The sequence below is a fragment of the Tamandua tetradactyla genome, chromosome 13, assembly GCF_023851605.1.
Source record: "Tamandua tetradactyla isolate mTamTet1 chromosome 13, mTamTet1.pri, whole genome shotgun sequence".
NCBI lineage: Eukaryota > Metazoa > Chordata > Mammalia > Pilosa > Myrmecophagidae > Tamandua > Tamandua tetradactyla.
This window is the reverse complement of record NC_135339.1, coordinates 20,570,496-20,584,529: the sequence shown is the minus strand read 5'-3', so window position 1 is coordinate 20,584,529 and position 14,034 is coordinate 20,570,496. Positions and strand designations below refer to the sequence as shown.

General features: G+C 41.7%; 1 protein-coding gene across 22 annotated transcripts in view; it reads left to right on the top strand.

Annotated features, from left to right (window-relative positions):
• LRMDA (leucine rich melanocyte differentiation associated) overlaps positions 1-14,034 on the top strand; it is a 1,434,085-nt gene that overhangs the window by 761,206 nt on the left and 658,845 nt on the right. The window contains exons 1-2 of one of the 22 annotated variants that reach the window (XM_077124819.1): positions 10,813-11,184; positions 11,690-11,797. The exons of the other annotated variants lie outside the window; for them this stretch is intronic. Of the exons in view, the coding sequence (XP_076980934.1) occupies positions 11,700-11,797 (98 nt within the window). The 5' untranslated portion in view covers positions 10,813-11,184; positions 11,690-11,699. Of the gene's footprint in view, positions 1-10,812; positions 11,185-11,689; positions 11,798-14,034 lie in introns of those variants that run through there. 22 annotated transcript variants of the gene reach the window in all.

Genomic DNA, 14,034 nt, shown 5'->3' with positions numbered 1-14,034 from the left:
TCAAATGTAAGTGGAAGAGTTGAAATGCTTGTGGGTTTCCGCATCTTTCCTTGGTGCCACTTCGCAGGTGAGGGGAAGCTGAGATGTGGACTCTGAACCCTTCTTCTCCACTTCAGACCCACCTCTTCCACTTTGATCTACTTTTTATATTAGACTTCTGTGGAGGGTTTCATGTCGGGAGAAAACTGCTGCTGCTCAAAAAATTTTGAAAACGAACTTGCATATTTTCCCCTGTCTAGCTTAGGGCTTTTTGTTCCTTGGGTCCCAATATGCATGCATGGTACTCTGATGTTTGATGAGGGCAACTCATGGGATTTTATTCTTGTTGCTGAACTCTCTTCTTTCTCTCTCATACACCCCTGGTAACCAAAGTTAGGACAAGACTGAGAACCTTGTTGAACAGCTAAGGAAGAGGTGGAGATGTACTGGGTGAAGACTGGTCAGAGGCATGGCATGGTGGGACATGTCCTTCATATTGGTTGTTTTATCTCTGTTGGTCCTGGGGTGAACTGCCAAGCACAAGAAACTCTTAACACCTTACATTTATCTAAAAGAGTGATGAGGCTGTATGCTAGTATAATGTTTTAAAATCTTTAAAGCACTTTCGTAACTGTTATATTGAGTAGTCTAAATGATCCCAAAAGGTAGGAAGGCCAGTTGTAACTGTCCTGGGTCTAAAGCTGAGGACATGAAAGTCCCGAGGGGGTGAACCATGCACCCCACATCACAGATGGTAGAGGCCAAAACCAGGATCCTGGTCTTTTTCTCTCCTGACCGTTATTATTTCCATTTTGTGCTTCTACAAAAATAGTTTCTCAGTGGTCCCTGAGTCACTACTGTCAGAATAGAGGAGCTCGTGAAAAGAAGAAATTCACATTGATCTATTTCCTTCTTTATTTAAACATTTTCCTCTTTCCTTTCCCTGTTCATCAAACAAGATATCTTTTGTTCTTGGGGTGGCTTTAGGCAGCCTTACCAGACGGTGCTTTCTTCCCTTTCTTCTCCCTGCAGGAAAACAGTGTGATTATGGGACCTTCTCTTAGCCAAGGCGTTAAGGGTTTATATAGTGCTTGCCAAAGGACAACTAATGGACTCGGTTTTCAATGAAAGTTTCCCACAATCTGATACTAAAGTGGGAGCCTTGAGTGAAGCTTTTATCACTCTTTCACCAAGCTCATCAAGAACTTCCTTTTCTTCTCTGGAAATTGTATTTCATGCTGTGTTTTTCTAATCCAAGTGTTACATCAATCAGCAATCCAGTGTAGGTTTGTGGTTCTCCTGGAGCGTTTTACAAGCAGGGATGGGATTTCTTATTCTGGCTTGCTCAGCCCTGGACTCTTGGAAAAATACTCAAGCTGCAATTGCCTTCCATCTATTATGATCTGTTCTTTTAGTTAGTATTAGAATTATTGTTTTTTGTCCAAGGCATTATCTTAATAAAGACATTCCTTTCTGGGTTGTGCTTGATCTGTGGGTGAGATTGGTAATCTGTTTCTTCTCATGGTTATTGTAAACTTAGGACTCTCTGAAAACCAAGAAAATGGGAGCCTTTGAAACGTGATCTCTTTGGCCATGGCTTCTCTGCTGTTAAAGGGATGCTGGATGTGGAGTCAGCCTGTGCATTTCAATCTGGAGAGTGTTTTTTTTTTAAAAGAGCATCTCCAAATCATCAGTTTGTCATGTTTTGGATGTCAAAGAAAGAAACACAACATTTTAAACTACTAACACTGCAGGAAAAATTGGATGGCAAAGAAGGGGAAGTGAGATCTAGGGCTTGAACACATCACTAGGCTGGTTTCTGAGTGTTTGGCAAACATATTCCTTTGATGTTACTGAAATCACAGAAGTCCGAGGCTGATGGACACCATGACTAATATGGTATTTTTTAGCCACAAGTTGTCTTAAAAATTAGATCTGAGGGCATGAACTGGTCTCAATGAAAGGCAGGAGACTTTGGAGTCTGAATTCTGGAATTTGGGTATTTTTTAAAAGGTAAGAAAATCATTGAGCTGACATCTTCCTATACTGAATCCATAGGAGAAAATTTGTCCCCAAATCCTGTCCTCATCAAATAATGAAGAGTGAGATTAAAATTTGGGATGACTGTGTTCCCCTTCTTGTTTTTAAAATTCAACCAAAGCTTTTTTGAAGAAAACCTCTCCCAGCTACTGTGACAGGGTACTGCAGGAATTTTTTTTTTTTTTTTTTTTTTTACTGTTATCTTTCCTTTCTTTAAGAAAAGAGTCATTTCAGAGGCAGTGTGACAGCTCTGTCATTTCACTCACACCTCTAAATTTCTCTTTTTGTTGTCAGTCAGCAGACAGCAGTCTTGGGATTGTGATGGGTCTGAGTGATGCCCAAAGAGATGAGAGAGTGGAGAGGGGCCTGGAGCAGTATGTCAGAAGCAGTTGTCTTCTGCCTTTATTCTTAGAGGATTGTTAGAAGTTTAAAAAGTTGCCTTGTATCCCAACCCGGAATTCCTACTGCTGCCACCTGTAGCCAATGCAAATAGGCCTGTACAGAGTGGGCCTAGGGCCACCTTGACCATGTTTTCTACGAATTCTAGTTAAGAGGTTGTATTGCCCTCTGTGTGTTACCCCCTCCTCCACCCCCCCCCCCCCAAAGGACCTTAGTACTGTATTGGGAATAAGGACTTACTCCCAGAAAAAGAGTTACTTTAGGACAAAATCACTTTACCCAATAATACTCTTTATTATTCTATAACTGCGAAGCTCCTAACAATCGTGCTTATATTCCAGGCGCCTTGCCAAGTGCTTTGTTCCACCCACTGTCCCATAAATTTCCCGAACACCCTGCGGTAGGTACTATTTTGCTTCCCACTTTAGAGATGGGACCCCTGAGGTGCCGATCCATTTAATAACTTCAGTCATGCTGTAAGTGAAAGAGCTGATGTTCAAATGCACGTCCACGGGACACTGTTGCCCCCGGCATGTGGGCTTTAGCCACGTGTAATCCTCATATGCCACCATGGCCTTTATTCCATTGTTCAATGAAACATGAAAATCATAATCTGCTGAAAAGGGGAGGCCTGTGTCCTCGTCCTTGGAAATGTTAAGTCACCTGGTTTAAGAAGACGAGTTGTAACAGCACCTTGACTGAGGGGGTGTCCCACGGGATGGGATAAAAAGGCCTCGCACTTAAATGGAGGGTTCTGTAGTTGAAAGCACCTGCATTTACAGTGTCTACACGAGGTACCCTGAAATTCTTGGTTATGTATGTTTGCTATAGGTCTTGACAGTGGGACTTAACTTACCTGATGATTCTGAGCTGTCCTCCCAGGATGGGGTTGCCTGGTAGAGGTTGGCGGATCTATGAACAAGAAATTTTTCATTTTTAAACAGGTACATTTGTTTCCTAGTGCTGCCCTAACAAATTACCACAAACTGCATGGCTTAAGACAGCAGAAATGTATTCTTTGAAAGTTTTGAAGGCTAGAAGTATGAAATCGAGGTGCTGGCAGGGCCATCCTCCTTCTGAAGGTTCTGAAGGAGAATCCTTGCATCTTCCAGCTTCTGGCAGGTGTTTCTGGTATTCCTTAGTTGCAGCAGCATCATTCATATTTCTGCCTGCATCTTCCCATGACCGTCTTCCCTTTGTGTGTCTGTGTACTCGCTCCTTTTGAGGATACCAGCCATTTGCTTTAGGACCTACCCTAATCCAGATATGGATCTCAAGATCCTTAATTCAGTTATGCCCTCAAAGGTCCTATTTCAAAATAAGGTCACATTCTGCGATCCCAGGAGATGTGAATTTTGGAAGACACCACTGCACAGGTCAGTTGGGCATCTGCTTTTGTTTGTGTCATACCATTGTCTCCAGCCCTTCTCCTCTGCCCGCTGCAATTTCCCCCGAAGACAAAGCATCTTGTTCATTCACAAGTGTTGTCCTGTGTTCCACTGTTCCTTGGGGCTGCCATGGAGCAGTGTCTGGTATCATGCCCTACTGAGTGCAACATGTTGAAACTGACCAATGTTCAGGCCCAAAGGTTTCAGGTAGTCAACTACTCAGCAAAGTATGGTGCCCAACATTTATTCCTCCAAGATGTATCTGTTCCATGTCTGCTTCAAGTTAGTCCCTGGAGTCAGCTGCTTGGGTTCAGGTCTTGGCTCTGTCACTTAGTGAATGTGTGGCCTGGGAGAAGTTGCTTTTATCTCCCTGTACCTTTGTTTCTTTGTCTGTAAAATGGGGAAGACAGTCGCACCTAACTCATAGGATTGTGATTCATAATTGTAATTATAGCAAAGAGCCAGACCTTTTTACCTGAGCTTCATAGTTGTTAACTTATTTAATCCTCGTAACTCAGTGAGATAAGTAGTATTTATTCCCCAATTTTCAGATGGGGAAATTGTATCCTACAGAGGTTAAGTAACTTACCAAAGAGCAGAGAAGTAGTAAAAAATGGAGCAGGGATTCAAAATGAAGCATTCTGTGCTCCTAAACACCATTGTACATACTTCCTGTCATTTGATACTTGCAAAATATTTAGTATATACACTTCAGTAAATGCTATAAATAATAATTATATTATTAATGTTATTAGTGCTAGGCACCATATTGGCTGCTTGGATATAAAGACAAACAGCCGTCAAACAGTTCACATGTATATACATTTTACAAATGAGTGAGGATGATGGATGCTAAATGAGCAACAGCTATCAAATGTGTACAAACTATGAAGAAAGATCTGCAGAATGCTATGGAAGGAACTAGAATTTCTTTAAATAAAAATTGTTGAGAACTTTTATTGTGTGCCAGATGCTGTGCTCAGCCTGTTAGGGGTGTTATTCCACTTAATCCTGCATGGTAGATGCCATGTGTAGATGAACAAACTGAGGACTAACAAAGGTAAATGTCTTCTCCAGGGTCATGAAGCCAGTGAGTATTCAAGCTGGGACTTGAAACCAGGTCTCCTTGGTTGAAGGCCCTGGGTTCTAAGCCACTGTCCCTTAAGCCTCAGGGTGTCTCTACTTTGGAAGTTGTTTCCAGATGTTCTTGATCTTTTCCTGAAGGACAGAAAAAGGGTAACCAAGTAGGAATGACGTTACCACCTCCCTCCGTGCTTTCCATTTAACATCAGTCCTCCAGGAGATTTTTCTGTCAATTGGTAGTGAATTGGATGGAATCATCATTTCTGAACTGGAAGTATACCATGCACCTTGGAAGTGTGTCGTGCATTTTGGGAGTGTACCATGTTGGCGTTCTTACCACCACATGTGTGCTCACGTGACCCAGTATCCGTGGAACACCAATGACTGCGTCCTTCAAGGCCACATTGGGTGTCCTACTTTCTGTGGCCATCCATGGAAACTCCTGCCCACAGTTCTTCTTTCATTGAATCTTGAGCTCTGAAGTATGTACCATGCCTTCTCTTGGTTCTATTTCATGTGTATTAGGTTTCTCTGACTGCCTCTCTTTGAATCTCTTTAATAGAAGCCTCATGTATTAGTTTCGCCACTCCACTATGACAAATACCATACACTGGTTGGCTTAGTAAGTGGAATTTGTTGTTTCGTGGTTTCCGAGGCTGCAAGTCCAAAATCTGGGTGTTGGCAAGACCACACATTCTCCTCAAAGACTGTAGCATTGTGGTACTGCCCTGCTGAAATCTTCAGGTTCCTTCCCTGGCATCTCTCCCACCAATCACATGATGGTCACTCATTCTGTATATTTGCTATTTTAGTTTCCATTGACTTCTGTCTTCTGGCCCCTTTGTGGTGTTCTCTGACATGTGGCCTCTGGGTTCTTCTTTCTATAGACCTCCTAGCAATTACAACTCACTCTGATTCAGTTGGCCACACCTTAACTAATAATAACATCTTCCAGAGGTCCTATTAACAAATAGGCTTGCAGTTCACATCTACTGTAGTGTGGAAGAGCATGTCTTCCCTTGGAGTACAGAAAACTAACCTACCATACCATGTTTGCTCAACTTTCTACATTATCCTTTAGAGGCAGATAACATATCAGGTCTCCCGAAACTAGGGTTCATTCTTGATCTTTTTTTCTTCCTTTCACCCCCACATCTAATCTGTCACATGTGCTGTCAGCAATACTGCTAAAATATTTCCTGAATCTTCTCAACCACCACTCTGGGCGAAGGCACCGTCATAACTTCTCTGGATGACTGTAGAAGCTTCCAAACTACTCACCCCTTTTTCCTCTTGTCTCCCCACAGTGCATTCACCACAGGGCAGCCCTGGCAGGCATTTAAATCATCAGTCAGATGTTGATTAAATCCTTCTCATAGTTATTGCTACATTTGGTGTAAAAATCCAAAGTCCTTCCCACCCTACGAGCCCTGCCTTCCCCTTCTGTCTCGCGGTTGCTCAAAGAGAGCAAACTCCTTTTTTTGTCTTAGAATGTATCACAAGCTGTTCCTTTTGCATAAAGCATTCTTGGCTTAATTGATTTCTCTTATCTTTCCCTTCTCAGCTCAAATGTCACCTCCTCAGAGAGATTTTGATAACTCTGACATGGTCCCCAGCTCCACTTGACAACCTCTCTATTCTGCTACACTGTTTTACTTTCTTAGAGCATCTACTATTCTTTGTTGTTTGTCTGTTTGTTTACCTGTGTGTTGTTTGTCCACCTCCAGTAGAATCTAAGCTCCCTGAGAGAGGGACGTCATCTACCATCATTGATCCTATATCCTTTAATACCCAGCACAGTGGCTGACTCATAATGCCAGCTAATCAATAATAGGCAGCTGATATATTTTTAAAAATGACAGTTTTCCATGTGTTGCTCTAAGCATTTCACATGAGTTAGCCCATTCAGTTTTCACATTGACCCTAGGATGTGGATTATTATAGTCCCTATATTACAGATGGAGAAACAGAGCCACAGTGGGTTTATAGCCCAAGGTCACTGTGGTGATTTGAACCTGTATGTACCCCAGGAAAATATGATCTTTAATCCATTCCTGTGAGTTATAAGTTATAATTTATTATACCATTTTAAGTTAGGGCCTTTTGATAAGGTTGCTTCAGTTAAGATGTGGCCCACCTCAATCTGAATGGGTTTTAACCTTATTACTGGAATCCTTTATAAGAGAATGAGATTCAAAGAGAGAAATCCACAGGAAGCTAAAGTCTAAATATGAGTGGTACCTGGAAGAAAAGGGAGAGCCCAGGAGATGCTGCCACATCCCTCACCATGTGACAGAGGAGCCAAGGACTGCTGGCAGCCAGCCCCAGAACCCTAATCTTCAGGAAGAAATCATCGCTTTGATGATGCCTTGATTTGGACTTTCTCTTAACCCCCAAACCATGAGCTAATAAATTCCCATTGTTTAAGCCAACCCATTGCATGAGATTTGCTCGTGCAGCCCAGAAAATTAAAACAGTCTTATAGCTGGTCAGTGGCAGAGCCTGAATTCAAGGCTGTAGGCAGTTGGGCTCCAGAGTATGTATTTTAAATTGCCACAGTCCTTGCCTCTATGGTAGATACTCACTCGTTGAGTGAATTAATGACTAGAGATGCCAGTAGAGCTTTGCTGGTTGAGGACAGTCATGGATCATGTGGAAATGCCCTTGACCTCGACATTGTCAAATACATCCCAGAAAAGTGGCGGCCCAGCCCTGTGGGTATCAAATGCCCCACAATCCAAAATGGACCTTGTTCACCATCACAGCTGCTATTTATACTTTCTACTTGATATCAATACTGTCTGGCTCAATGGTCCTTTTTTTTTTTTTAAGGAGAGAATTGTGGGAAATATTTTGTTTTCCCTAGGAGCCAGGCTATGTATTTACTTCAAGTTTTATTAAATGAGTTATAAATTTTCCCAGCAATTTACTCATAGCTCAAGAGGTTTAATTTGCATGTGTTGCCTTTTACAATATGCTTTTCGTAATGTTGCAGATGCTTCTTCCCCAGCTTCAGTAAACAACAGGCACTCAGCCAGGTTTTTGACGGAACATGTGCCAGGCCTTGGAAAGATGAATTAACTCTGTGGTGTCTGTGGGGTATTCCACTCTCTGCTCTGTCCAAGCTGTCTGGGGAACTGAGTGGAATTCCTCAGAGGCAAGAGGCAAGGATTTTCTGGATATTTCTTTTAGATATCTTTTTAAATATCTTTTTCTCACCCATAAAATAGACATTTACATTCACATACCAGCCTTGAATTTGATTCTGTTTAAAATGCCATGTTAATATGATGACAAAATGGGTCCATTGGGGACCATTTAGAGGCTGAAATCATAATTTCAGCCATCAGGAAAGTTGGGAGAGGTCTGTGCTGGAGAAGCAATTTGAACCACTGAGAAATCACCTCCTCTTGGAGTCCACTGAGATACTGAGGAGTCACACAGTTGTATTTGAGATCCGACTGTCATTTATCAGTTGTGTGGCCGTGGATAATATACTTAATATCTGTGCCTCAGTTTCTTCATCTGTGAAATGAGGTTATAATGGTCCCTATTATATTGGGAGAACTAAATGGAATAATGTATATATAGCATTTGGAGCACAGAGGTTCATAAATTAAACAAATAAATGGTGGCAGTTATTGTCCCGTAATTTTTAGTTTGTTGAGTGCTTGGGGAACACATTCTCTGGGTGACGTTTTTCTGGTTGCAGTAGCTTCTCACAGGGGTAGGAGCTGAATGGTGTATTTGTTAGAATTTAGTTCAGCTGCATGCAACAGAAAAAGTAACAGTGGCGTATCAATGTAGAGATTGATTCATATGAAAGGAGCATGAAAGCAGATAGTATACAGTTGATGTGATAGTTCTGTGTGTAATCAGGGATCCAGTTTAACTTCTGTTTTGTGGCGCTGCCATTTTTTGCCTATTTTTTCATTATCCAAGGTGGCTGCTTATGCTCCAGCCATTGTGTACCCATTCCAGTTAAAAAAAAAAAGAAGGAAGGTTTGAAGAACAGGCTCATTCAATTTAAAGAACACTTCCAACAAGTCTCATGTAATGCACCCTTTTTATATCTCTTTGGCCAAAACCTAACCACAGGGCCACAGCTACCTGGGACTAAAATAATCACCCATCAGCTTGGCATCTATGTGCCAATAAAAACCCAGATTCTGTTGCAAAGATGGAAGTGCTGAAGTAGGCAACAATCAGAGAGTTGTTTACATTGTGCTATGGTTTTTTTTGGTGGGAGGATTTCTCAGGAGCACAGAGCGCTGTTTAGTGTTTCGCCAAAGTCTGTTTCATTGATGACTTTAGGTAGTGCATGGACATTTTAATTTAAATAATCTTATAATTCTCTTTTACATGTAATAAAATTTTATCTATTTTAAACCCACAAATGCTATATAGTAACATTTTTCCTGTCCTTTTTTTGTTAATGAACTTAGAATCTGTTTTAGAAATTAAGTGAATACAGGCATGTAGGGAGGAGAGGCAATAGGCATAGTGGTTACAGGTGGGCTCAGGGCCAAACAGAGCTTTCTGTGTGTGCTGTGCCCCTTACTGGCCTCATGACTTGGGCCTTTCTATGCCTCTGTTTTCTCATCTGTAAAATGGTATTATCACAGTACCTTCCTCCTGCAGTTGTGGTTGTGATCCAGTGAGTCAGTGCTGGTGAAGCTACCAGAACAGTTCTAGGCATGTCCAGTAAGTGCTCTGCGAATGTTAGCCGTCGTCGCTGCTGCGGCGGCAATGATGATGATTTTGATGAGGGTGGTTTTTGCTGCCACTGCTGCTACTACTTTTATCGTTGTTATTATTAATTACAAGAGTCTGTGCTTGCGTAGAACAGAAATTATAAGGTGGTACACACATGTCTGAAATGAGGCTTGGAGGAATGGACTGGCATTTAACCAGGACCGATCATAGACGCAGCTATAAAAGTTGCGTCAACAGTTAAAGCTAGTGCTTTAAAACCTTAAGTGGTTCCATATATGAAAACAGCAGTGATCCTAATTCACTGACTGTTGACCGTGTGCCTGGTATGATAGGGTTTGCATTAACAATATCACTTTTAATTCTCCTTGCTCTGTAAGGTTAGTGGAGGAAATTAGTCCAGAATAGATTAAGTAAATTGCCCAAAGTTCCATGGCCAGCTTGGGACTAGCGTCAGAGTTCCTGGTGGATAAGGACTCTTCATTTTCCTTTCTGTGTTCTTTGCTGCCTTCTCTTCCTACCCTCATTTCAATGTCCAGGGCTCCTTCATTCATCCATTGACCCCAGGACCCTTTGATGTCTCTTCTTTTCCATTTCCCATTTCTCACCCACTTGCCAGCTAGCACATAAGTGCCACCCATACCCCAAGCCTGTCCTCTTGTGGAAACTGACCTGTCCAGTCGCCATGTTCTTATACAGCAGATGACAGCTTCTAGTCTATTGAACTAATCTATGAAAATGAGCTTTAATGGACTCATATGTTACCTCTCTCAGGGTAATTCATTTTAGAACAGGCCTTGTGGACTAGAGGCTTTCATTCAAAGTGATAATTAGCGATGAAGACGTCAGGCAGGAGACAGTTCAGCAGCCTTGCAGGCCTGTCTCACTGTGGATGGAAAGCTCAATCACTCACTGAGATTTCGACTGCCCCCTCCTAGGATCTACCCAAAATGGAGTTCTGTGACAGTGATTGCGGGGGGAACAGTGACAGACGCCTGTGGTCATTTGAAGGCTCTGTGGCTCCCTCCTCCAGTACCCAGCTCCAGGCATGTGGCATGCACTCAATCCAGAGGACTTTCGGGTGGGGAGGGAGCAAAAGGCTCCTTACAGAATGGGACATTGAATTACAGTGGGTGAGGTTGGGTTGGGCCTCTTGGACTTGGTCATCTTTCTTCATTTGGGCTATAATGGTCCGTCGTGCAGGTCAGCTTGTTGTCATGCATGTGCTCTGTGTGTTACTGGCTCAGCCAGAACAGAACGTGTGCGATGCTGGGATCTCAGGACATTCGTCTTCCATTCTCTTTTCCATCTTTGGAGGCGGAGGCTCAGTGTGTTACTCTTGTGATGTCATAAAGCAACTGATGTCTTAGTACATCCTGCAAGAATTATTTCCTCTTTTACTGGGCCTACAAATTGTACCTTATGATCCATTGAATTTCACTTCCCCATTTTTCCAACATTTCTCATTTTCTGCCCTTTCTTTATCCTTTCTCCTAAGATATTGGGGGAAGGAAGCAATGTTGCTTAGCAACCAGTATGAAACTAGTCAATAGTGTTTCTAATATTAACCCTTTGGTAACAGGTAAGCAACCCAGTCCATGTATTATTCCACTCTCCCCTAGTATGTTTTAAACTATGAGTTCAAGTAAGTTGGCAGTCCATCTTAATGTCCTAATCACAAACCACAACAATATTTGTATAACATTGGTTATAAATGTTAGCAAATTCCAAAGTTGTAAATTCTAGAAATTATCTGTTTATTAAAGTGGTCACGTTTGTGTTTTTAATTTAGAAATGTGCTATTTTGATTATGTGTTATTTTACTTATGCTTTTTGGACAAAATAGTTGTTGATTTCAGCGGGTCTTTTGGGCAGGTGTTCTTGTTTGCTTTTTGGCAATTTAAATACATTCATCTGACAAACTAGATATGTTTTCTGAAGTACATCATTCAATCATTTATCGAATATTTATTGAGCTCTATTGCTTGCCAGGCGCCATGCCGGGCACTGCAGAGTACTGTTGTGAGCAGATGCGGTTCTTGTATCAGCCTTTTTGACAGCGAAGGATCTTTTTCCTTTTTCATTAGTGGAAGTGGAATGGTGTCCCTCTCAGGTTCAGCTGTTGAAATGGCACATGGTGATGCTGCTTTTCTGATACTGCACTCATTCTTCTGCTGCTTTGGCTTCTTTGGCTTGTGAGTAAACAATATTATTCTTAGGTTCTTTGGCCTTTTAGGAAGCAAATAATAGAGGGCAGTAGAAAGGCAAATACCGAACAGCTCCTCTGTCACACACACATGGATGTGGCCAGTACACGGTTAAAGGTTGGGGCACACTAATGTACCCGATGTAGAGTTATGACGTTGATGAAGTTGGCCTTCAGTGTTTCCCACCATGCTCCTATGCCCCCCTTTTTTTGCCATTGGTAACCTGTCAAGTCTTCCAAGATACCTAGCATCCTTTTGCCACTCCATGTCACCCCAATTGGGAGGGGGGTTAGTGATTGGTCTCTTCTTTTCCTTAGGGTATTATTATCCTTATTGAAGAGTTACAAACAGAATGTCTTTGGGGGTGAATCAGTGTCTGTACTAGACCTCCACAGAGTAGGCTGAGTTAATTTTGAGTTGACTAAGGTTTTTAGATTGCTTTTCCTTCCCCTTACTTGTAAGGGAGTGATTTTGCTCCTACACTGTGTCTCTGGGAGTTCCTGGCAAGTAATATTTGTTCTCATCTGAGGGCCTTCTCTGGCACTGGAGGTGACTCCAGCTGAGTTTCCCACATCCTTTGGTCCCCACAGTCCCTATCAGTAGGTCATTGCTGAGTTGTGGGGGTTGCATGGATTTTCCCTGTTAGCTTGAGTGGCCAGTATTCTACAACTCTTCGTCTTGGTCTCTGTGAATAGTTGTTTCAATTAATGGAGAGAACACATCTACAGGTACAGACACACCTCATTTTTATTGTGTTTCCCTTTGTTGTGCTTCATGGACATCACAGTTTTTCCCAAACTGAAGCTTTCTGGCAGCCTTATATTGAGCAATCTCTTGGTGCCATTTTTTTCCAACAGCGTGTGCTCCCTAGTGTCTCGTGTTACATTTTGGTAATTGTCGGAATATTTTAAATGTTTTCATTATTATTATATCTGTTATAGTGACGTGTTATCAGTGATCTTTGAGGTTACTATTATAATTGCCACAAACCATGCCCATAAATGATGACAAATTTAATCCATAAATGTGTGTGTTCTGCCTGCTCCCCTGACTGGCTGTTTCCATCTCTCACTCTCACCTAGGGTCTCCCTATTCCCTGAGACACAACAATATTGAAATTAGACCAATTACTAATTCCACAATGGCTTCTGAGTGTTCAAGTGAAGGGAAGAGTCACAGCTGTCTCACTTGAAATCAAAAGCTAGAAATGTTTAAACTTAGGGAAGAAGGCATGAAATTGGAGATAGGCTGAAAGGTTGGCCTCTTGTGCCAAACCGGTAGCCAAAGTATGAATACAAAGGAAAAGCTATTGAAGGGAATTTAAAGTGCTACTCCACTGAGCACACAAATGATGAGAAAGCGAGACACCCTTATTGCTAATGTGGAGAAAATTTTACTGGTCTGGATAGAAGAACAAACCATCCACAACACTCCCTTAAAGCCAAAATCTAATCCAGAGTAAGACCCTAACTCTCTTGAATCCTTTGAAGCTGAGAGAGGTGAGGAAGCTGCAGAAAAGTTTGAAGCTAGCTTGAGGTTTAAAGAAGCCATCTCCATGACATAAAAGTTCAAAGAAAAACAGCAAATGCGTATATAGAAGTTATTGCAAGTTATCCAGGAATTCTAGGTAAGATAATTGATGAAGGTGCCTATATTAAATAATAGATATTCAATGTAGATGAAAAAGCCTTCTAGGACTTTCATAGCTAGAGAGGAGAAGTCAATGCCTGACTTCAAAGCTTCAAAAGATTGACTCACTTGTTAGGGGCTAATGCAGCTGGTGACTTTACGTGGAGGCCAGTGCTTCATATCCATTCTGAAAATACTAAGCCCTCAAAATTTATGCTGAATCTATTCTGCCTGTATGCTCTATAAATGGACCAGTAAAGCCTGAATGACAGCACATGTGTTTACAAAATGGCTTACTGAATATTTTAAGCCCTCTGTTGAGACCTGCTGCTCAGAAAAAAGATTCCTTTGAAAATATTGTTGCTCATTTGTAATGTACCTTGTATTAGTCAGAGTTCTCTAGGAAAACAGAACCATCAGGAGATATCTATAAATATGAGGTTTTATAAAAGTGTCTCATATGACTATGTGGATGCACAGGTCCAAATTCTGTAGGGCAGTCCCCAAGCTGGCAACTCTGATGGAAGTTTTCAATGAATTCCCCAGGAAAAAGTAGGCTCAAGTAGAAATGAAAGTTCCCTCTTCTGACTGCTGAA